At 50.8% G+C, this 23681-nt stretch overlaps 1 protein-coding gene across 1 annotated transcript in view; it reads left to right on the top strand.

Moving 5' to 3' along the window:
* Positions 1 to 23681, top strand: part of LOC105474726 (staphylococcal nuclease and tudor domain containing 1) — a 439238-nt gene that overhangs the window by 403258 nt on the left and 12299 nt on the right. The window contains exon 17 of the mRNA XM_011729557.3: positions 17830 to 18018. Coding sequence (XP_011727859.1) covers positions 17830 to 18018 — 189 coding nt within the window. The remainder of the gene's footprint in view (positions 1 to 17829; positions 18019 to 23681) is intronic.

Here is a 23681-nt window from a genome sequence, read left to right as displayed (position 1 = left end):
TAACAATAATGATAATAAAACAGAACAATTATAACAATATGCCAGCCTCACTACTCTTGTGCTTTGGGGTATTAAGTCAATAAGGGTTACTTGAATACAAGTACTGTAATTCCATGACAGTCGATCTGGTCACAGAGAGGGAGAGGGCTACTGAGTTACAGGCGGGTAGCATCTACAGCCTGGATATGCTGGACTGAGGGATGATTCACGTCCCAGGCAGGAGGGCAAGAGGTTTCATCAAGCTACTCAGAACGGCACACAATTTAAAACTTGGAATTGTTTATTTCTGGAATTCTCCATTTAATATTTTCAGACAGTGGTTGATCATGGGTAACTGAGACTGTGGAAAGAAAACCGCAGATAAAGGGGACTCCTTTATATGCTCTGTAGTGCACAACTGGGGCTTCAGAAAAGATTTCCTGGAGGAAGGACTGCCAAGGCTGAATCTGTAAGAATTAGACATCAGCCCAGCCAAGGGGAGAGGAAGGACATGAACTCCAGAGAGAGATTCACATGCAGCCATTAGGAATTGCATTTTGTCGCTGGTAATATAGACCAAAAACAGCATTCGCTTATCAAGATTAAAGTGTACTTCTTTCTCATAAAGGAAGCCCCGAGGTGGGCAGTTCAGAACTAATACAGTGGCACTTGGTATCAGCAGGGATCCAGGCCCCTTCATTCTCCTGCTCAGCATTTCTTAGCACACGGCTTCCATTCTCAGGGTCCAAAGTGTCTACGGATCTCCAGCCATTCACCTCGTCCTTCCAGTCAGGAAGCCAAAACACAGGAAGAAAGCGCAAAGATAGCAAATGCTTTCCTAAAAGTCCCACCAAGAAATTTCTGCCAAATCTCGCTAGTGTGGCCAGTGAGAAACGAGACTGGGGATCGTAGTCTTTCAGCTGACCATACTGGTACATGGAATAAAAGAAACAGAAAAAGGAGAGAATGCAGCCAGGGAGATAGATCTCTACCACACACAGTGTGTCCAAAGGCACAGAGACGTGAAACTTCAGTGTCTGTTGAGGGAACACAGAGATCAATCGGCCCAGATCAAAGAGTCCCTGTAGTATAAGGCAAGTAGGAGGTGGTGGAAATGAGACTAGAGACGCAAATCCACATTTCCCTTCAGCTACTGAAAGTGGCCAGTGCTCAGGCCGGAGCTGGACAGGCAGCATCTGCCAAAGGGCTAGTCCCTTAGCCTGGCGATCAGGCCAGGATTCACAACCTCTAGTTCACAACACCCTGCCCTCTCTCAGAGGAAAGCTCCCATGTAGTTCCAGAAATCATACAGGCCTGACCCCCTGCTAAGGCTAGGCAAACAAGCTGAGCTATACATCAGCCAAAGGCCTGCAGTGTTCCCTTAGAGAACAACAATGCTCAGTCACTCTGTGACCTAGGTACACTCAACATACGTTTCTATTCTCACTACATGTGCTTAGCACAATAAAAAGAGCCAACAGTTATTGAGTTCTTATTGTGTACTAGATGTTGTTCTAAGAGCTTGATGTATATTAACTCATTTAAACCTTGTGAGGGAGATGTTCAGCTTTATTACTCCCATGTTACAGCTTGAAGAAACTGAAGCACAAAGTCTTAAAATAACTACCTCCAGGTCCCTGAATGGCAGAGGCCAAATCTGAACTCAGGTAGTCTGGCTGCAGAGCTCTCACTGGGTACCTCTGTGCAGTTCTGCCAATGGATATCACCCCGAAATCAAGAAGAAAATGTTGGACTAGAGGCAGGTAGGTGAAGGCAGGACCAGGCACAAAGCATTTTGCTTCTCTTTTATGCAGGGAGGGATCGAAAATTCATGCAACTGACCATATCTGGTAAAGGCTGGGCCTTCAACCTTTTTCTCCTCCTTCTGACCCCTTTGATCACTTCCAAACATTCTGACTCTAGTTCAGCATGGTCCATTCACAAGCTTCCACATACATCATCATTTCTTCCCATGTCATTATCCCAGCCATCACAGGATTTTTATACATGTTGTTCAGGTTCCTCTCGTTCCGTCCCTCCTTCCCTCCCCTCCTTCCTTGAATCCAGCCCCTGATTCATCCATCCCAGATCTGTCTCAGCAGGTTGGTGGGTTCTGACTGTGCCCCTTGCCCATCCTTCAAGTCAGCTCTCTCCAGCTTTTCCTCTGAGCTGCTTGCACCTTCTCCTGGCTTCGCTCTCCCCGTCATCCCCTGTGTTTCTCTAATGTCTACTTGCACCTCCACTGAGCTCAGCATGGCTTTCTGTCCCAAAATTCTACCCTCGTTCCTTCTCCTACCCTACCACTTATGCACTGTTTCTAAATTGTGACCCTAGACATTCCCTATGCTGGAACATGTCTGCCTTTCTCCCCACCTGTGCAGTCCCATCCTTTAAGGTCCGATCCTACCCGAAAGAGTTTACCGACTCTTCAGTACTCAGAGCTGGTTCTCTCCCTTGAACCCCCCCTAGTACCTGCTGCCTGTTCCACTCAGCAGTCATGTGTTTTACATGGCATTTTGTCATTGACTGACAGGATGTGGCTTTGTCATGTCTTCTCATCTAAATCATAGGCTCTTTGAAGACAGAAGTGAATTCTTTCTCCTTTTAGATTTACTGCAGTGCCCAATACAGTGCTTTTCTGCTTAGAAGATAACAAAAACCCATTTCTTGGTCAGTTGGTTAAAGTGAGTGTAAGGTCTCTACATACCCTTAATGATTTTTATACATTCACATTCTCTCAACATGTGTCTTCTCACTTTGAGGAACCCTAATCATTTTTTTAATGTTCTCATATGTTTCATCAGCTCAACTAGGCATCCCAGTGCTTCTGTAGCCCTGCTGTCTTTCTGGAGATGCAGTGCTGAACCACAAGCATCCTTCCTTGCAGTGTACATTGTACTGTGGTACAGCTTTAATCTGCATTTTCTGCTGTTTGTCTGGCCTTGGAAGCTGTCTTTGTTAGGAAAGCTCTGGACAGCAACCAGGAATATAGCCACACAGAAGGTGCTGCTCAGAAACAAAAGAGCCCTACCAAGCACAGTCTCCCCCAGGAATCCAGCACCTTCTCTTGATGAAGCACTCTGTAGAATCCTGCTGCACGTGCCCCAGCTATGGGGCTGGGGCTGGGTTTCAAAGAAACAGGAAAATAGCCTCTTTCAGAGGGCTTAACATGTAAGAGGTAATGGATTACCAAGAGCAAGTGAATATAGGACAGAACATGAATGCCGAGATGGAGTTACTTGTTAGGAAGAGTGGATCAGGGCAGGCGTCCTGGAAGACAAAAATAGTGGGTGTGGGTTGCTGCTTGCAAGCAGTTGCAACTATTTTCTTTATGCATTCCTTGACAACGCCTTCCTGAATTCAGGTGATGGCTTAACACTCCTTTACTGGTTGATGAACAGATCTCCTTCTAAGTGGGCTCTGCCTCCCTCCTTGGCATGTGGGAACTGCAGCTTTTCTGGCCTTTGAGCCATGATGCAGGATCATGGTATCAGGGACTGGCAGGGCTGTAGGAGATGGGTTGGGCAGCTCACACAAGCAGATCAAATGGGCCAGAACAGAGGGTCAGAGGAAATGACAGAAGGAGAGTCAGAGGAAATGAGGTTGGTGACATGGAAGCATGATACCATCAAATATGCTCTCTCTGGGAAGATACAAGATGCTGAGAATCTCCTCTGAGTCCTTTTTTATTTTTTCCTGTCTTCTCTGCAGTGTCTTCACAAGCACCTGCTTAAAATAAGGATGGGGCTTGGCCTTTCCCTTCCTCCTCACTACTCCTTACCTTCCCACTCTGCATTTTCCTGCCTGCTGCCTCTACGCAGCGGCTCCGGAGCAGTGGGCAGTTGAGAGCAACTCCTGAGAGCACTAAAAGAAATCACATTGCTTAAGTGGTATTTACACCAAGGGGTGGGGTGGTGGTGGCAGGAGTCTCAAAGCTTTTTCCAAGGGCACTGTGGCAGGAAGTCCATGGTGGGAAGAGCGGCATCCAGGTGTCCTCTATCCGAGGAGGCAGCTATTCTTATTCAAGGGAGAGGTCAGTGTTCTTCTCCAGAGTCAAAGAGATTCTCTTTAAAAGTTCAGTTGTGACTTCTGGGACATCTTAGCAAGAGACACTGGGCATCTTCATTTCCTCTCTCCATTTCAGGACACACCTCCCTTGGAGGAGTGCTTTCTACCTGGAAAGCAGCGCAGGTATCAGTGGAATTCTGCTTAGCACAACAGAATTGGGAGGTGGAGCAGGGAGAATGAGGCCACCTTGGCCCCACTGAGGGGCCACAGGACAGCTACTTGATGCCTGAGAACAGGGCAGAATCAGCCTGGGCAAATAGTAGAGTTGAGGGGCTACCCACTGTGTCCTATGACCTTGTAACACTGAATCGTATTTGGGACATTGGTTTGAAGTGGAGAGAGAACGATAATTGAAATTAATGAGACCCTGGCTTCTGTCAAGCAGATGGGCAGAGTCACATCAGCACCCATGCTGCTGACCCATCCTACAGATTGTTCTTTCCCGTCACTAATGTTTCTCCGTATCTCACCTCTGATCTCATTGCATGGCTTTGAGAACTTTTTGGAGCTGATCACAAGACCCAAAAGAACATCAAGAGCCTCTGTCCTGGGCAGTGGGTAAAGTGGAAGAAGGAGTGTGGTCCCCGTGTGGAGAAGTTGTGGGGTCAAGATGCCCGGACTAGGCAAGGACCTCTGGGGCCCACGGCAGAATGAGGAAGGCCAGAGGCAGCACTGCTCATTGTGACCCATACGTCTCTAGGTCACAAACTGCAGCCCTGCACTAGGAGTTTGAGAGGGCTGTGGCACATTAGAGCTCCACCCTGAGGGTGTAAGCCATGCCATATTTTAATTGTCATTAGCAATAAAAATTTAGCATCGAGGAAACCTGACCTCCACACAGAAGAGGGCATGGGCCAGGGTCATTAACCAGGCTGATCCAGCCTCTGACATGCTGGATTTATCCTTTTTTCACATGTATGTGTTCAAACCTTATAACTGATAGCTTTTACTCACAGGCTTTTCTTTGCATTACTGAGAGGCCAGAGCAATCCTGGGCCCCCCAGGTCATACCGAGCAAGAATCCAGTTGTCCTGTGCACAGGAGGGTAAATGCAGAATAGCCCTCTAGCACTGGCGCTGCAGGAGCTCAGAGACCAGGCTCAGGGGCTCAGCATCATCTCAAAGGCCTCTTCACTTTCCTTGCTGGGTTATAATAGGTTTGAAACAGTTTGGGAACGTGCACAGTCCCCCACAGTGTCCAGATCTTCTCTCTGCTCTGCCTAAAGGCAGCTCCTTAGTGGGGTGAGAGGAGAATCTTGGACTTTTTTATTCTGTGTCCGATCTGGAGTGTAGGTTAACGGGGGCTGCTGCCTTCCTGCAATGGTGCTTTTGTGTGGATCAGAAAAAGTTGCCCTCTCTGGGCCATTGTACTCAGCATATACTATGCACGGCTTGGTGAGAAAAGCAGGCCTGTGCCAGGCTTTCTGCTTGGCACATGGAGGCAGGGTAGATTTAAGGACAGGTAGGAGTGAGTTGCGCACAGGGACATAGGACTGCCTCAGAAGGGATGGTACCTTCTTAGCCAGCCTAATGATAAAGGAGGCATGAGGACAAAAGGAAAGAAAGGGGGCAAGGGAGGCCCCTCCTTTCACCCTCTGGTTCTTTCAGTTATGCCTCTCATGGAGTTAATCAAACATTAGTCAGGGAGGGATAGGCATGTGTTTGATTGAAATTGTTTGGCATTTCTTATATTCAGTTTTATGAAACAAGTAAATTGCCTGATCCCTAGCTGAGAGTATAGAATTATCTCTGTTCAATTATCTGTTCAAATAGATTTTTCTCTCTGGTGCCTTCTTCTGGCCTGTAAGAGGGATTGGCGTCTGTGTCCCTTTTGCCAAGAAATTAGATGGTGAAAAAGAAGGTGCTCCACATCCCGTTCCCACCCCAACATGGGACACTCCTGTCTTATCCTCGAAGCTTTTGGCCTCCACTCCCACAGCCCAGTTTTGAGAATTCTGAAGGGATTGAGCAAGGGGTTGTCATCCCAATCTAAGACCCGGATTCCTTCAAACCCAACAGCAACTGCCTTTCCTCAAAGGTTTCCTTGTTCCAGAGGGCTCGAGACCAGCACCCGGCAGGTGACTTGTAGCTTTCAGCCGTCTCAGCCCTTGTACTTAGATGCTTCCTGAGGTGACTGTGTCCTGACCAGCACCCCCTAATCCCTTGCTTGGAGGGCTTCACATTAGACCATGGTCTGGGCTCCGGGGGTCCAGGCTTCATGACATCTGTGGCCTCACCCCACCTCCCACCTCTGCTAATGTCGTTAGCTCGTGCCCTGTCCTCACAGCTCTTCCTAGGCTCTTTCATGTTCACTTCTGCTCTTCACCCCTTCCTTGCTGAGGGATGGGTGGTGAGGAGGTGGTGGGTGTGTGGGAGACCAGAGGGAGGCACGTGCGGCTGCTGCCTGCACTGCTGCCTGGATAAACACAGGAGGCCATCCTCACTCCAGTTATAGTCAGTACAGGCAAAGCCAAGTGCAAAACAGCCCCTTCTGTTCATGGCATCGGGGCTGTGCTGCCTCTGAGTCATCACTGCTGGCCTCACTGACTGAAGCCTGTTTCTGCCCCTCTGGGCTCCCACAAGCATACTTGTTGTGGCAGGGGCAGCTGAGGGATGGTCCTCTCACCTTAGAGGAGTTCTCGAAATAAGCCTTCTCTAGTCAGTTTGGTGCCATGCATTTACCCAAAGGTAGTGTTCTGTCCAGGGACTTTCCTTCTCCCACGTCACTGCTGGCGATCTAGAGAAGCTAGAACCTTTTGCCTTTCCTCATCTATTTATTGAATGCCTACCAGGTGCCATTAATAAATACCCATTGTAATACTATCATGTGATATGAACAAAATGCTGTGAGAAAAAGCCCTATCCACATAAGTAATGGAGTGGTCTGAATAAAATCACATCTGTGCAGAATCTAAGGGGTAAGTTGGGTAGGAGTTTGCAGGTGAAGTCATAGGACGGAACATTCCAGCCAAAATGAATAGCATGTACCAAGGCCTGGAACCGTGCAACTTGTCTGTGGAGCTGGGAGTCGTGTGGCCTGACTAAAGCAAAATAATGAAGGCCACAATGGCAGGACTTGAGAGCAGGAAGAGCCCAGCTCTGAGGAGCTTATGCTGTGCTGTACTGAGGAATTCCAACATTAGTGGAGAACAAGGAAAGGATTTCAGCAGAAGGGTGAAGTGATCAGATTGGGATTTTTAAAAAAAAAAAAAAAAAAACATTTATTGAGCACTTATTATTCGCCAGACTCTCCTTAAGTGTTTAACTTGAATCAGTTCACTTCCTCTTCACCGAAGCCCTTCGAGGTAGGTAGCATTCATTATTATACCCATTTGACCAAAAGGTAAACCTAGACCCAAAGAGGTTAAAAAAACACCCACTCTGGATTAAGCCAGTAAGTAGTAGAGCAAGCCCAGAAGGAGGTGGTCTGGCCCCAGAGCCTGCATCTGACCGTGGTGCTGTACTGCCTGTGATGAACCACACCCTCCAGCATCATGGAGGGGTCCTTAGAGACAAGTCTGGTACAGGGACAGCAGTGGGGGACCTGTTACTCAGAGCTGGGCATGGCAATAAGGATAAAAAAGAGGGGAAGAATCCATAGAATCAGTGTGTCCTGGAGATTGGTGTGGACCTACCTATGGAGCCCAGGGGTGATTCCTGTGCTACTCATGCTGAGACCTGGGATGAGAAATGAAGGTGGAAGAGCAGGTTTCATAGTGAAGGTGAGAGATTCAGGATGGGACTCATAACATTGGAGATTTGCCTGGTGGAGTTGAATTCTGAAGTGACCTCTGCACTAGAGGTGAAAGTTGAGTTCTATAATTCAGAGAGTGGTGGGATGCAGGGACTGTCTACGGCTTCAAATAGCCCCTGGGGAACATTCATATTCAAGGGCCATGTTGTTGGGGAAGAATTCGCAATTGCTACTAGGAAAGCAGGGAGAAAAAGCCAAGACTGGGAAACACAGAGGCCTAAAAAAAGAAAGTCTCAAAAAGGAAAGGGGGTGCTTGACTTTTAAAGATATTTAAAAGGTCAAAAATGATGAAATCTGAGAAGAAATTATTTAAATGGCAATTAACAGGTCTTTGAAGTAATAGTGACATTGGAATACTGACTGGTAGCCAGCTGCATTGGCTACAGGAGTGAAAAGGGGCTGGCAATGTGCAGAGTACTCCCTGGGTAAAGAGAAAGAGGTAGACTTGATGGGATGTGAGTCAAAGCAAGGCTTGCTAAGATGGACAAGATGTTTGCAGGTAAAGAGTTAGATGCTGGTGAAGAAGGAAATCAGGAAGGTGATGACAGAAATAGGTAACTGATGGAAATGGGTGCCTGAGGAAGCAGAAGAGGTTGTGATCTGGAGCCAAGTTCATTTCTTTTTCTGCAAAATGGATGGAAGGGAATGAAGTAATCATGGATGCTAAATCCTTCTTAACAGCAAAGTGTGAGTCCCCGTGGGAAACCCACAGTGGTTCAGGTATAGGAGCCTGAGAATCAAGGTCCACAAAGCAGAGTGAACTGGCCCCATTGGAGGGTCACAGGTCAGCTACTTCCTGCCTGGGAACAGGGCAGGGGTCTGCACCGTCCCACAGCAGGCCTTGAGATCAGTTATATAGGTCCAGGTACCTGCAGAGGGAAACTGACATGTGAACATAGGTACAGGTACCTGCAGAGGGGAACTGACATGTGAACTTGACCTGACTGGACAACATTTGGTTACTTTCAGACCAGGTCAAAGATATAATAACCTCATGCAGTTACTCCATAGATCATATACCGATTTTCCCCAAGAAAAGAGGCCAGCTGTCTTCTCACATCCCTAGCTCCATCTCTTTAGGGCTTGGGTATAGCTCTGAAGCCATAGAGGTTCTTTGACTGGGCTTGGGAGAACATGGGCCACTGCAGCTGACTCCATGGGCCAAACCAGTGTTCAAGATAAAGAACGGAGGCACCAAATGGAAGGCAGCCTTCTTTCCTGGTTTTTTGCCTAGGACTGCCCTTCACATTAACTGGGAACATGAGGAGGAGCTGTGCCATTCAGGCATGCCCGCTCTCAGAAGGCATTCCAGACCCTGCCTCCAGCTTGGGAGACCTTTGGGAAGAGGGGTGAGGGATAGAACGAGAGACAGAACAGAACTGATTCTAGCCACATCCCTGGCACCAGCCTCAGGGAAGAGTGTTAAATCTCCCTCCAGCCTCCAGCACGGGGTTTTCCTGGGAAGATGAACAGTCTGCTTCCTTATTGCCTGCACCAAAGGAACAGATTGCGTCAGTTTGTAAACTGTGTTAGCGCTCACAAAGGCCTGGAGTCAGCAGGTTCGCATTTCCCAGCAGACCCAGATGACGCTGATGGCAGTGGCTGCTGCCTCACTGCCTCAGGCAGGACCAAAGGCAAACAGGCAGTAGGGACCAAGTCCTTCTCCCCCTACCCCTACCATCCCACCCCTCATCCCTGAGGTAGGGAAAAGGCATTCCAGTAGGGAGAGAAAGCCACCCTGAGCTTCTACAGCCAGCTCGCCCACTGCCCAGGCCTTTCCTTTCCAGGAGCCTCTTGGCCCCTCTTGCTGGTGTGCCAGCCCAGGCCTGATTTCCAGGCATTTCTAGCACACCAATGCCAGAAAAGAGGTTTTTTTAGAAAACCAATCCACTCCGTGGGCTGCGCTCGAAAGAATTACCTGGTCCGGAGGTGATGAGGGATTAGGAACAGAGGTGTCACTGGGGATCAGAACCACACTGCCCCAGTAGCACATGAAAAATCCGTGCTGCTGCCTGCCTCTAGCCAGCCCACTCCCCACAGATGCGGATGGTAACGAGACCCAGGAGGCACTGCATAGGCACAGCCTCTCGGCTTTCACAGCATTGCCTTATTAATTGCATTGTTAACGTTCATCATCTCTGAAAGAAGTTGGTGTGGCTGTGTGTGACCGGGCGTGGAGGTGATGAGCTGGCTGTGTTAAACTGCTACTGTGTTAAGGTGAGGTGTCTCTTCAAGTTCACAGCTCTGGCTGTGGCAGCACGCTACAGCCTTCACGCAGAAAACCCAGCCTTGGGCAAGGCTACCTCTGCATGGCAGGAAAGGACCCAAGCTACACTCTGGTTACTCCAGAACACTACTCACATTCTTGAAAAAAGCTGCAGCTAGGATGAGTGGGTTGGGAGGAGACAGGAGTATCTTGGACTCGGAGTCATTATTCAGTTCCCCTCTCTCCATTTCCCACCGCCCCCCTGCAAGTTCTCCAGGACTTGATTGTTAGCAAATGGGGCTTCCCTGCTTGCCCTTCTCTCCCGTGTAACTGTTGCTTTTCATCTCTCCTGGTGGCTTGCAGGCACAGCTGTCAGCTCTGCTGCCCCCATCCTCTGACCTCAGAGAATGCAGAGCAGAGGGAACCTTAGAAACTTTGTTCAACTCATTTCACAGATGGAGAAACTAAGCCCAAAGAGAGGTGCAGTGTGCCCAGCCCATAAGAGGCAAGGTTGGCACCTGGATCACAGTTCTAGCCCAGGGCCTTTCTCTGCTCCTCAGCGCCTTCTCCCCATCCAGGCCGCTTGCTGTGCTTGTTGCTGGTTGCTTTGGAAATATTGAAAGCAGGAATATGGCCAGACAGCATGTGGAAAGGATGGAGACTTTTGCCTCTAAAGCCTGTCTGTGGGGACTCTGATGTTACCTTCCCACAGGTAGCCCTGAGCACCCCCACCCTGCTGCCTGGAAGAACTTACAGCCAGCACCCCACTTTGTGTAGTGACTCTTCCTTCCCAGATGCCTCAGGGCAGTGGCACCCTGTGCTGGGCTCTTCTCTACCTGGGACCTGCCTGTCCTGCCTGAGGCTGCCCACCTTCCTTGGTACAGGAGCATCCTCCACACTGTTTTCAGGCAACCTGCAGCCTCACGACCCAGGGCTCTGAGGTTGGCTGAGGCTCAGTAATTTTCTGTGCTGCCTCAGGCATTGTGCACCGCAGTAATGCCTGTGTACTTGAGGGAGACAGTACCTCTTCTCCATCCTCCTGGAAAATAAAAAGGGAAAGGCTTGTATGTGTGTGGGGTCTCCCTGTCCTCCCCCCATTGGTAGTAAATCCCCTGTGTGAACTCTCTCCTTAGGGTGCCCTGAGTCATCAAGGGAAACATGCATCCCCCTGCTGTCTTTCTCTAGTCTCCATTTCTTAATTCTTTTGCCTCCAGTGCCCCCGGCTCCCTTATTTAAGTCAGCCTTACCAGAACCAGCCTCCAGTGCACCTTCTACCGCCTCACCCTCCCCACAACTTCACCATGACCCAGAGGAGGCTTTAGGAGAGGGACCTGGGTCTTCAACTTTGCTCCTACTTAGAAGCACTAGGCATCCAACTTGGCTGCAGGCTCCAGGCGAGTTAAGGACAGACACAGCTAAGTCAACCCCCAGGGCAGTCAGAATTTCCTCTGTGGTTTGAAAACTGAGTTCTTAAAGAATCTCCCCCACACTTAACACATGCACACACACCCTCACTCTCCCTCCCCACCCTTCTTTCTTTAGGAAAGAGTTCAGAATCTGAAGTCTAATTGCAGAGGGCTAGAAGAAGTTGAGAATGTTGACATTTCTAAAGCCATCATCCATTGCCTGGCTTTCACTCTTACTCCTTTCTCCAGACCCCTCAGCCAACCCCAAGTGCCTCCCCAGCCCTGCATTGTACCCCACTGCTTAGAGAAGGAGAAGGACTTGGTCCCCACTGCCTGTTTGACTGAAGTACTTTCTGTTTTAAGGAGCTGACAGAATCCAGACAATGGGGAGAAGAGGAACAGTTTGGAGTGGGGACGGGACGGACCAAGTGTATATTTCTGAAGCCCAGGGCACTGAGACTGCTCAGAAAGGGGCCACAGGAAATGAAACAAGTTCCTGGCCACCCGCTTCCTCCCTGTTTGATTTCAACCACGGAGCTGGGGGCTGCTCCATGCTCTTCTCCTCCTCCTTCTCCCCTTCCTCATCCACCCTTCCTGGGAAGGGTGAGACCACAGCCCAGCTGGGTGATCACTGAGGTGTGTGTGTTGCCTGGGCATGGGGAGCTCTTCCTCGGTAATTAGGAGACATGCAAATTAACAGCCTGTGCTGTTTGTATTAATTTGGTAAATAAGCCAGAACAATTTCATTAATGGCACATTAATGTGCTTGGGAGCAGGAGGACGCGTTCCACTGTGAGGCAGTAGGGCCCACTGGCTGCCCTGGCCCCAGTCAGGCCAGGTCCAGCGTCGAGCTGCTCTCCTGCAGGGCATGGCTGGCTGGCAGCACCCGCCGCTTTGGCCCTGTTGTGGGGAAAGACCTGCCCTGAAGAGAAAGGGATCTATCTGTGCAGGTGGTACAGGGACAGCCACACACCTGAGCTCATTCTGTCAGCCCCACTTGCCTTACCTTCACTCTGTATTTTATGGGAGGACTCCCCGGGTGTAAGAAACCCAAAGCTTTCAGAGGCAGGGAGAATAAAGGAGCTCCTTAAGCAGGGATTGGCCGTTTCTGATGAGAAGTCCCGTGAACACAGCTCAGCAAAGCCAGACAGCTGCTGGATGTCACCATCCCACCAGGGCATCACTGGCATCACTGGCATTTGTTGAAGGGAAGAGGAAGCAGTTTTGTTACCTCATTCAGTGCACAGGACCCCTCCTCCTTTTACCATTAAGGAAACAGTCTAAGAGAGGTCAAGTGACTTACCCAAAAATTCACAGCTAGGACTAGGAGTTGATATCTGACTCCAGAATCCATGCTTTTTCTGCCACCTCATGGCCCAGTGTGCTCAGCTCTGGAGAAATTTCACAGTCTGGAACAAGCTTCATTCCCCATGGAGCTGACAGTCTAGTTGGAGAATGAAGACATTTAGAAATGAAATAACTGCCCCTACTAGGAAGTAAATAATTTATGAAGATCATGTTGAAGCATTTATGTGCCAAGCACTTTTCTAAGTGCTTAACATATTTATATTAGTTCATTTAATCATAACAAATCCTTGAGGTAGATGCTGTTGCAATCCTAGTTTTATAGTAAATAGAGGCACACAGAACTTAAGTGGCACCCCAGAATTCATGGAGGTCTAGGTTGTCTGGAGCCAGAGTCCACACTCATAACCTCCATGCTGTACACTGCCCCATAAATGCCAAAGGGAGGGTAAGCCCATAGGCATTCAGAGGGTGATTCATGGTAAGCCAGGGATCAGGGAAGCCTTCCCAGAGAAAGTGGCATTGAAGCGGGCAAAGGTGCAGTCCAGGTATTCAGCAACCTCAAAATCCCCACCCACTCTACCAGCATCAAGAGCAGAGAGCAAGAGATGCTGGCAGACCAGCAGGACTGCAAGTGAGGCAGACTGAAATGGCTGTCAATATCTGAAGGTCACGCTGACCTTCAAGCCTCTAGGCTGTTCGCTTCTTAACTAGTTACCACCAAGCCCCTTCCTCAGCGTGGTGCCACCTGCACCTTCTTAAAGTCTCTTGGGAGGTACCCTCCTCCCCCAGAACTGTGTGTCTTTCTAGGTCTCAGCTTCAGCATGGGCACTAAATAGAGGGGAATGAAGAGGAGAGCGCTCATCTGTCCCTCGCCAATGCTGCTTGTGTACATGCACACACATGCTCTGGTGCCTTCAAGGCCATATCCACCCACATGTGTGCACGCCAATGCATGCTCTCATACGAAGCCTGCTGCCAGCCTTCTAGCAGCCTGTGGTAGTCACATAAGTCACCTAAGGCCTAAAGTCACCTGCCATTGTAGGAGGCCTCCTGTGGAAGCTATTGAGTCCAGATCTCTTCCTGAAACACTCCAAGATGCCCAAGAGATGAGTGGCTATGTTATAGCAGTTTGCAAATTACACAACACTCCACCAATAGGAATCTCATTGAATGCTTGCAGTAGCCAGTTGGACAAGAAGAAATTTCTTGTCTATTTACAGGAATGAGCCTCCCCTAACATGTCTTCTGTTTGAGGCAACTTGTGGGACGTGTCTCCTTATCGTCTCCAGTTTGAGGCAACTTGTGGGAATTAACTCTATGTGTCTATACAATATACAGTCAATCTTCGTTATTTCCTGGTTACGTATTTGCAGATTCACCAAAATCTATTTTTGTAACCCCAAATCAATACTCATGTACTTTTGCAGTCATTTGTGGACATGCACAGAGTGACAAAAAAAATTGAGTCACCTGGCAGGGCACATTTCCATCTTAGGTGGAACAGGGTAGAACAAGATGACAACACTCTGCCTTCTTGCTTCAGCTTTGATAATATAAACAAGTGTCCTTCTTACAATCTATTTAGCATCATGTTGTTGCATTTTTCATGCTTTTTGTTGCTGGTTTCACGGTTTTAAATGGTCTCCAGCATAGAGCTGAAGTGTTACCTGGTGTTCCTGAGTGCAGAAATACTGGGATGTACCTTACGGAGAAGATATGTGTGTTAGATAAGCTTCATTCAGGCATTAGTCATTGTGCTGTTGGCCATCAGTTCAATGTTAATGAGCCAGCAACACATATTAGACAAGGTGTCTTTAAACAGAAACAGAACAAGGTTATATATTGATTTGATGAAAATATTGTGACCAGAGGCTCACAGGAACCCAAACCTGCATTTCCCCTAGGAGCAATGGTTCAATATTTGCAAATTCAGCGGTCTCTTTATAGAACAAAATTACCACAAATAACAAAATTGAACTGTATGTATATATCTCTGTATGTGTGTATCTTTTAATTAAGAGAAAATGTCAGAGAAATTTTAATTTTTGAGTTGAACAAAGAAATAATACTTGTACAAACATAGACCCATGTAATGTTACAGTTAAGTCATAATTTCCTGGCAGTCAGTGTAAAAGAGAAACATCAAAGGATGATCACACATGTACATACAACCTGCTTAAACCTCTGCTTGCAACCTCTGTAATTCTCCCAGAGTTAGAGAAGAGTCACACCGAATTCCACAGCCTCGTCCAGGCTGAGGTTTGTGGAGAAGGATAGACACTGCATGGGGTTTGGCTAGAGAGGAGCCAGCCCACCTTCCCCGAGTGCCTTTGTTTGAGAAATTACTGTGGCTGTGGCAGCTGCAATAAAAGGGAACAAAGCCCGATGGCCGACAGTTTTATCTCCATCTACAACCCAAGATGGATTCGGTGGCAGCACTGTGCCCAAGGCCAGAGATTTCTTTCCTCTGCAGCTGCCTGGGCCCAGGGACTTGTCAAGCCCAAGTTAGCATATCGATTGCAGGCGACAGGCTGGTTAAGTGTGAAGTTGGTGCTCACCTGCCCAGGAGAGCCTGGCTGCACCCTGCAGTGTTGGCCCCAGGTGTGGCTGCTCGTTGCTGGGTTCCTTCTCACATAAGCCCTGGAGAAGGGTGAGCATGTGGATTGCAGCCTCAGAGAGTGAGGTGTGAATGTGGGGTTTGCCATGTGGGTTGGGGTCTGAGCATGGGCACCTCACAGGATAGACAGCAACTGTGCATGCCTGGTTGCCTCTGTGCCTATCTCCGACGTTCTTGCATCAACCCCAGCAACCCAGTGCCAAGAGACACACTGGCCCACCACAAGCTGTCTGGGGTCCTGCCAGGCCTGGAGAGAGGCCTTGTGTCCAAGCAGGAAAGACATCCTTGGTTTTAGGGAAAGGACACTTGGCTACTAAAATTGTGGAAGACAAGAGGTCAGGGAATGTGGAAACCGATGTGGGCCTGGGCTCAGTGTTGGCTGGGAACTGTACCAGCTTCATTTGCTTTTGGCCAGCATGTGTCCAGGAGCCCCTACACACAAGGCAAGCAACCTCTCTGTTCTTCCTTCAGCTTCCCCAGAATTCCTCTAGGATGCTTCTTGACCTTAGCATGTTTGATAAAGCTTGGCAAGTTAGGATGAACAAGAGATAGTCTTCTCGTGTATCATTTTGCCCCTCACAGGTCTTGTCCATTCCTACCACACTATCCCCACCACCTGCCCCAACCCCTGCAGGCATGACAGCCTGTTCCCGAATCCTGGCCTCCCCCTGGAGGAGGTGCTCGGTCTTCCAGTGGCCAGGCTTCTCCTGTGTTCCAGCGCCCTGGGCATTTGCAAGGTAGATCCAAGGTGTTGAAACCTGAGCAACCTCAGATTTTGCCCACCTGCCCTTCTCCCCTACAAGAGTAAGTCCTTTCAGTAAGTTAGTTGCCAAAATTAGAGACAGGAGAAACCAATTTTAACACCCACAGGCACTGGACTCTGTCGTGTAGTGCAGGCATTGGGTCAGCCCAGCCAAGCACTGGGGCCAGCACTTTTGCCCAGGCCGCACCAGTGAGCTGCAGGGTCCTGGATGGTGGAGGGGCAGAGGTATGGCAGTGGAAAGAAGGGCTGCTCCTGAAACAGAAGGCTGTGGAAAGCGGGTGTTAGGGACGGGGAGGGTCTTTTCTGTCAGGAGGCAGTGTACAGAAGGCATTGGGGAAACCTGGATTCTGCTCTCAGCTCTACCCTTAATAGCTACACTTCTCCAGTGCCACCTACAGAATCAACATGGACTGAACCTATATGTTCTCCATTATCTTTTTCTAACCCTAATAGACTCCACACATCCCCTTCTATACCACACTCCAACTTCAGTCATCGTTGAACCTGCATTTCCTCTTGAAGGATTAAATGTGGGCCTCAAGGACGGAGAGGGTGTTTAAGAATGGGAGGAAGTGAAGGTCCTGCCTGCCTGGCCCTCCTGTTTTCCTCCCCGCTACCTTCTCTCTGCACACCCAGACCACCGTGTCCTTCTGGGGAGGCATGTCACCCAGTATCCCTCATCCCTTCTAACCTTCTATCACTAGCTCCAGCTCAGACTTCGAGAATTCCCAGGTACTTAGACATTCATTTTATTGCCTAATCGAGCTTGAAGGCTTTAAATTAATACAAGTTTTTACATTTGGCAGCAAAGACATTTATAGGCCCCTTTAGCAGGGAAAGAAAGAGGTCAGGAGAGAATCAAAGAAGGAATTTATCCTGGGCTGTGGCCTTCACAACGTAGGAGCAGATCAGCTACCACGAGGGCCACGATCCTGAGGCTGCCCTTTTAGAAAAGCAGTCAGTGCTAGGTCTGGGGTCCTGGGTCCTCGGAATGAGACAGTCAGTGGAGGAGGCCTTGAGGCCTGTGGAGATTCCTTGAGGGCTCTGGGGTTCAACCACAGCCCATACACTTCTGGCCACTCCTGCGGGATTGTCACTCACTGCCCTTGCGCTGATGCATTTCCTGCCTACGTCTTTCTACCTCTCCTGTCCTCTCTCCTCTCCTCTCCTACTTTTCATGCAGCCACTTTAATTACCTTCATTAGACATGAATTCGTTCAGCTGTACCAGGAAAAGCAGCCTCTCTCTCCCCAGGGGTTGCCTCGCTCCCTAAGGGCCTGTCTGTCTTCTAGCACAGAGCTGGGGTGGGTGCTGAAGAGTGGGAGGCACCAAGACCTCTTTCTGCTTCTTCACTTGCTCCTGACCTTCAACTGCGCGTTCTCTCTCTCTATCTCTCTGTCTGTCTCAGGTTAAGGAGAGTCCCGTTTGCCCTGGTAGCTTTCTGCCACAAGGAGGGGAAGGGGCTCTGAGAAGAGAGGCAAGTTTTGGGGTGTGTCTGTTCCTGTGAGAGGCTGAAATTGAAGGGTTCTAGGAGTTCCCAGTGCAGGCACTGCACCAGGCTCCCACTCTTCTTCCCCATTCCAGCTGCTACTGCCACATGGAGTGAATGTGGCAGCGGCTGCCAAGGCCTGTGAACCTAAGGCTTCGGCGCTGCTGTCCTCCCCACAGGCACAGCCCCTGCACGCTCAGGCCTGGCCCCCGCAGGCTTATGCCTGTCTCTCTGTCCCAGGTGGAGGTGGAGGTGGAGAGCATGGACAAGGCCGGCAACTTCATCGGCTGGCTGCACATCGACGGCGCCAACCTGTCTGTCCTCCTGGTGGAGCACGCGCTCTCCAAGGTCCACTTCACCGCCGAACGCAGCTCCTACTACAAGTCCCTGCTGTCTGCCGAGGAGGCCGCCAAGCAGAAGAAAGAGAAGGTACGTGTGGCAGCCCAGCCATGCTCTCCCTGCCCTCCCGTCCTCCTCACACACTAATGCTGCTGCCTCCAGAGAACTGCTGCTTCCAGGAGGAAGTCGTTCTGTCATCCCCACACTGAGTAGCCCAGGAAGGTGTTGGTCTCAGACCCCACACCAGGGCCACACACAGGCGAGTAGAGGCTGCCAGCTGAGGTGTCCTCGGCCACAGCCTGTTGCAGACCTGAAGTGGGCCTGGGCTGCCAGCCCAGAACGTCATCAGTGATCCCAGGCCTGCTCAGGTGGGCCTGAAACAGAAAGCTGTCTAGGTGACCGTGGAGCCATGGGACAAAATGCCTGGGGCATCCCTCCCTCCCCAGCCCTGACCCTTCTCTGTCAGTGCCCTCAGAGGGACTGTGCAGCTCAAGCCCACATCTGAATTTCCTTCACATTGCCCCGTGGGGAAACAACCCCAGGAGAAGCCTCAGCCGTTAGGACAAGAGATTTACAACCCATCAGTCTCTATGGGCACCACACTGAAGAGACAAGGGGGATGGGGTGGAAAGCGGCTTTTGGAAACCAATCGACAGTTGAGGAACCCAGTAGTTTGGAGGTGGGAGCCAGGCTCACTCAGCCTGTTGCTTTTGACTTATAGCCCAGCCCTGATAATGGGGATAAATCAGCCGGCCACCAATTTGTCAGGGCTCCTGTGAGCTTGAGGAGAATTCGTGGGACAGCCGTGCTGAGCCATAAATTTGTTCCAGGAATAAATGCTTCCTTTCCCATGGGACAGCCATCTGGCTCAAAACTCACTTCCCAGAGCCAAGGCCCAGACACCTGCCAAAAAGAGTCAGGGACATTGAGGCCCCAGAAGCACCACATTCTTCACCAGCCCCAAGCAGCTGCCTCCTCATTCAGGGCTTCTCTTCGCCCCTCAGGACTGTCCTCCTGGGTCTCTCTGTATCCGTTCTTCCCATCCCCTGGGGATTGGGGCAGGCAACCAACCCCTTGGTGGTAGAGGAGAATGGAGGTAGAAAGACTCCATGGAAAGGTGGACCACAAAGCTAGCACAGATGAAAGGGACGGTCGGTGCCCTGGAGGAGGCAGCCACCATGAGACCTCAGAGGAGATTCCCACCTCCTGCTCACATCAAGCCTCCTCGTCCCAGAATGAGGGGGAAGCAGGCAGCCTCAGCTCCTCCAGGAAAGGAGTCACATGGCTTCTTCCTGGATTTCCTGCTTGTGACAGCTGAACTTAAGACTGCCACCCCCATGTCCTCTGCCTGCTGCAGGGAGAGGGGGGAGAGGCAGCACTGGGGCCTCCTGTTTAAAGGTTGGCACTTTCACAGAAGAGTTAGCAGCTGGGGGTAGAGCGGCAAGCCCCAGAGTCTAAGGCCCAGAGGTCAAAAGCCAAAAGCGTCTTCATCCTGGCCTTGCTTCCTGGCTTTTCAGCAGTGAGCGCGGAAGCCACCTTTTCAGAGCTGGGCAATCCTCTACCCTCTGAGAGTAGAGACCCTAGAGGAACCCAGAGGAGCACAGGGAGGGGACTCTGGCCTGAGATGGAAGGGTGGGTTCCCTGCCAGAGGCTGTGCTGAACTCAGCATCATTATTTACTGCACAGTGTGTTTGTCTGAAAGAGCCCAAGTCACCATTTTGCTGGTGCCACTTGATGATGCTGAGGAGTAATTACCAGTGATTAATTACTTACATGGCCTGTGTGTTTTTATTCTAGTCCAATTAAAATGCAGTGCACAACTCTCAGTGCTAGGGCCTGCCGCCTCCTGGGTCCCTCTCCTGCAAATCCGGTCTGCTCATCAAGGATCCTGAGGGACCGAGGCTGGCTTTCTTCCTCCTGGAGGAGCTGTTTCCCAGGAGCAGCACTAGCAGAGCTTTGTAACAGCTCTCAGAGTTGGCTGGACCCCGATAAGAGCATCTGGTGGCCGGCTACAGGAGAGTAACCTGAGTATCTGGGGTGTACCCAGCCTTGTCCCACTTGACCCCACAAGGGCTGCCTTACCTGTCAAGAGACAGTGGTTATGAGATGCTGTTAGCATCAGGATGCATGAATGTTTGTTCCTGTAGCTAACCAAGGAAAGGTAATGCTGAGGGATTCTGTGAGACCAGGAAGTGCAGAAGGCTTTGGGAGTGTGATTATGTGTGCATGCATTCATGAGCGTGTCTGTCTTGGGGAACCTGACAATGCTGGTTTCCCAGCTATGAGGGCTTAACTGCCTCCCTGCTGAGTGTATTTCCTCCCTGTGCCCTGTGGATGCCTCCTCAGTGAAGAAGGTGATAGGGCCCTCCACTTCCCTGGCAGGAGGTAACCCCCACCTCCTCCTCAACAGCCCTGGATAGACCTGAGGACCAAGGAGGGAACCACAGATGGCAGATGCCTGTCCCCACTCCTTAACCCTACCCCCCACGTGTGCCCAGCAGGGCCCTGCACAGGGCTGGATTGGCCATCGATTGGCTTTTATTGAGCTTGGCTTCCCTGCTGCAGGCCCAAAGGCCTCCACTACCTTGTTCCCTCGCCAGCCCCACCCCTGGAGCCTTGCAAGCAGCAATGTTAAACAGGATTTAGAAAGGAAAGACTCCAGCCAATGGATCCTCAGTCCACAGTCCCCATCACCTGCCAAGAGAAGGACCTGGGCATCCCTGAGGGTGAAGTGCAGGGAAGAGAGAGGGCCAAGGCGGGGAGAGGACAGGAGAGACAGCCTCCATTCCTGACCTGCCTGGTCTGTGCCTGGCTTGATGGGCTCTTTCCCTCAGGGTGGCCGGAGCAACAGAACATAAGAAGCCCCGGAGTATAGAGGGGACCCAAGCAAGGCAGGAACTTGCATGGCAGAGCAGCCTGGAGCAGATGAACAGGCAGTAGGGGCCTCCATCCACCCTTCCCAGTCTTGCTCTGTAGCCAGGGCCATTGGGGGTACCAGCAGTGCCCGCCATCGGCAGAGCTCCACCCTGGCCTTGGCCTGGAGAGACACTTCCCCCACCTGACCACAAACCCTGCCATCAGTCAGCTGGGACACTCTCTTCACAACATTATGCTTAGTAACTGCCTCTCCACGTGCTCAGAGGTAGTCCATGAGCAAGGGCAGACTGTCCTATGGTTGGCTCTCCCAGCATTCCTGGGCCCTGCTGCTTAGGTCAAGCTCAGGACCTCTGCCCAGCTCTTTGGCCATAGAGGCTCTTCCCCAGCTCCTCCATCTTTCAAGAGTCTGGGGTAGCGCCATACAGCACTAATTCTCTGTGTCTGGGTGTATAATTACTATTCCTTCTGGAAAGGATCTTTGAGTTTTCCTCGTCATCTCCCCAGAGGTCCAGGAAGAGGAGCAGCTACAATGGGGATTCCCAGAAACCAGCTTCTTGTGGGAAATCTGAGCTGTGAGGGGCTGAGGATGGCTGTGGAAAGTGGCTAGGTCTGGCAGGTGTCTTGCCAGTGAGTGTGTGTCCTCCGTGCACCCCGGCTGTGCAGAAGGGCAGCCTGAGTCAACATGAGCAAATGCGCCCTTGTTCTAAGGATGGGGACAAGGGCAGCCACGCCTTTCCCAGCTGACTGACTCCTTCCCACCAAGGGGCCACCTGGCCAGCCTGCATGTACCAGCTTGCCCGTGTGGCTGCAAGTCCCAAGGAACAGCTGATCACCTCCATCCCCACAGGGAAAAGGAAACTGTCATGGCTGCACTGCCTGAAGGGCCAAAGGTCAGCCTCTCCTAGAAACAGAGTTCCTTTATCTGAGGAGGCAGCTGTCTCTCTCCTACCCTCTAGATGCTTCTTGGCAACCTTGGGTGCCAAGCACTTTGTGTATGGAGACACCTTGCTTCTGCTGTCTTCTCAATTCAGGTGGCAGTTTGCACCGCCCCACCCACCACGAAGTGAGCTGTGGCACCTTGTCACAGGACTGGCCCTAGTGCTGGGGGCTGAGGGCCATCCCCAAGGCTTTGGTTTGCATCTTCCATAACCTCACACCTGTTGCCCACCTGAGCCTGCTGGGAAAGAAGCTCCACCCCAGTCTCCCCAAGGAGGAGACCTGATGCTGTCACCCAAGGCACTTTTACTTGAGGAGTCTTTAGCATTTTCTGCTTTCACCCTGTCAGTGTGTTCCTAATTCAACAACACTGCTGAGCGGCCGCCTTTCCCCACAGCCAAAGGAGCAGGGTGGGGCTGGGATGGGAGCCCTCAACAGCTCGCAGGCTCAGGGCCCATGGTCCACTCAGGAACCAGCACAGAGTGCCAGTCTCTGTTAAGCTCAGTGCTGGGAAAGGAGGGAGCTGGCAGGAAGAGGGAAGCGCCCCTGCGTGGGATGCAGAGGGCATGCTGAGGGATTCGGGACTGCAGGGGTGCCTGCTGGTGGGGATGAGGGGGCAGACTCCTGGGACAGGAGGGCTCCACCCCAGCTTACTTAAGGTTGTGCTGACAGTCTTATCTCTGAGACCGAGTGAGTCCCATTGATCCTCAGAGCTGCAAGGGTCTCAGAAGGGCTGGGAGCCCAGGTGTCAATAGGAGTGGCTGGCTAGGTAGATGCCAGTGAACTTCCAGCTTCGGAGGCCCAGGGGGAAAGCCTCAGGCTTATCAGGATATAGGCTTGGCATTGGAAGCATTTATGGCTATCTCCCTCTCCCCACTGCCCCCCACTCCCACCCCCAGCCCTTTCACAGGGAAGCCCACAAGCTAGAGACCCACTTCCCCACATGGGCAGGGAGGCCCTTGAGGGATTAGGGCCTCTGTCCTGACTAGAGGCAAAGCTGTGGGTTAAAGTCCTGCTGCCTGCCTCCTCCCCTCTGGCCAGCCAGGGCTTAGGGGACTAGAAGCAGCAGCGTGTACAGAGATCTGTGGTGATGGGAACAGGTGTTAAGGTATCGGGAGCCTGGAAGATGAGAAGGGGTCAGGAGCTATTTGGATAGGAGCCCAGAGCACCAGACCAGGGGCCCACAAGCCCAACCATAGAAGCCACTGCTTGGTGTAGGATGGTAGAAAGCTTGGGCCTGGGAGATGTCTCAGTCATTCCACCATAGCCGCTCCTTCTAGTGGAAGAACCCACACTCACACTCAGGCCGCATTAAAGGCAGAAGTGTGGGGTCTGGGTTGAGCCAAGGTTGTTCCAGAATTCCAGCATTCCTGCCCTTCTGCTGTGTCCTGAAGCTCCTGAGGAATCTGCATTTCAGCTGAGAGAGAAGAAAAGGGGACCCAGAAAAGTTTGACCAAAGTCAAACGGCAAGTTCAAAAACAACAGGGACATGAGGCCTCATCTCCCTCTCCACCCCCCACTAACAAACAGCTTTTTCCTCCTGGTTGATGGTATTTTCTCGGGGATACCTAGTTAATGCCAAATGCCCCTGGAAGAGCTCTAGAGCCAGGCTGCCTGTGTTTGAATCCTGATTTCACTACTTCTAGCTGCAAGCCTGTGTACCTCAGTTTCCCCATTTGTAAAACAGGGATAATATCAAGACCTACTCAAAGGGCTGATGTAAGGACTACATGAATTAATATTTAGAGAATGTTGAGAATGGTATCTGCCACCTAATAAGCACATAAGTTTTGGGCAAATACTTTTAATCATCCTTATTCCTATGTATGTCTTTGGGACCCCAAGCGTGATCCAGTCTCTGGACTCTCCCACCCACCCTTCCTGCTGCTCAGCTGGAAACCACCTCCCTCCCCTGCTCTGACAGACCTCACCATTTGGAT

This window comes from Macaca nemestrina, chromosome 4 (assembly GCF_043159975.1).
Source record: "Macaca nemestrina isolate mMacNem1 chromosome 4, mMacNem.hap1, whole genome shotgun sequence".
In the NCBI taxonomy this organism is placed as follows: Eukaryota; Metazoa; Chordata; class Mammalia; order Primates; family Cercopithecidae; genus Macaca; species Macaca nemestrina.
This window is presented reverse-complemented; position numbering and strand designations above follow the sequence as displayed.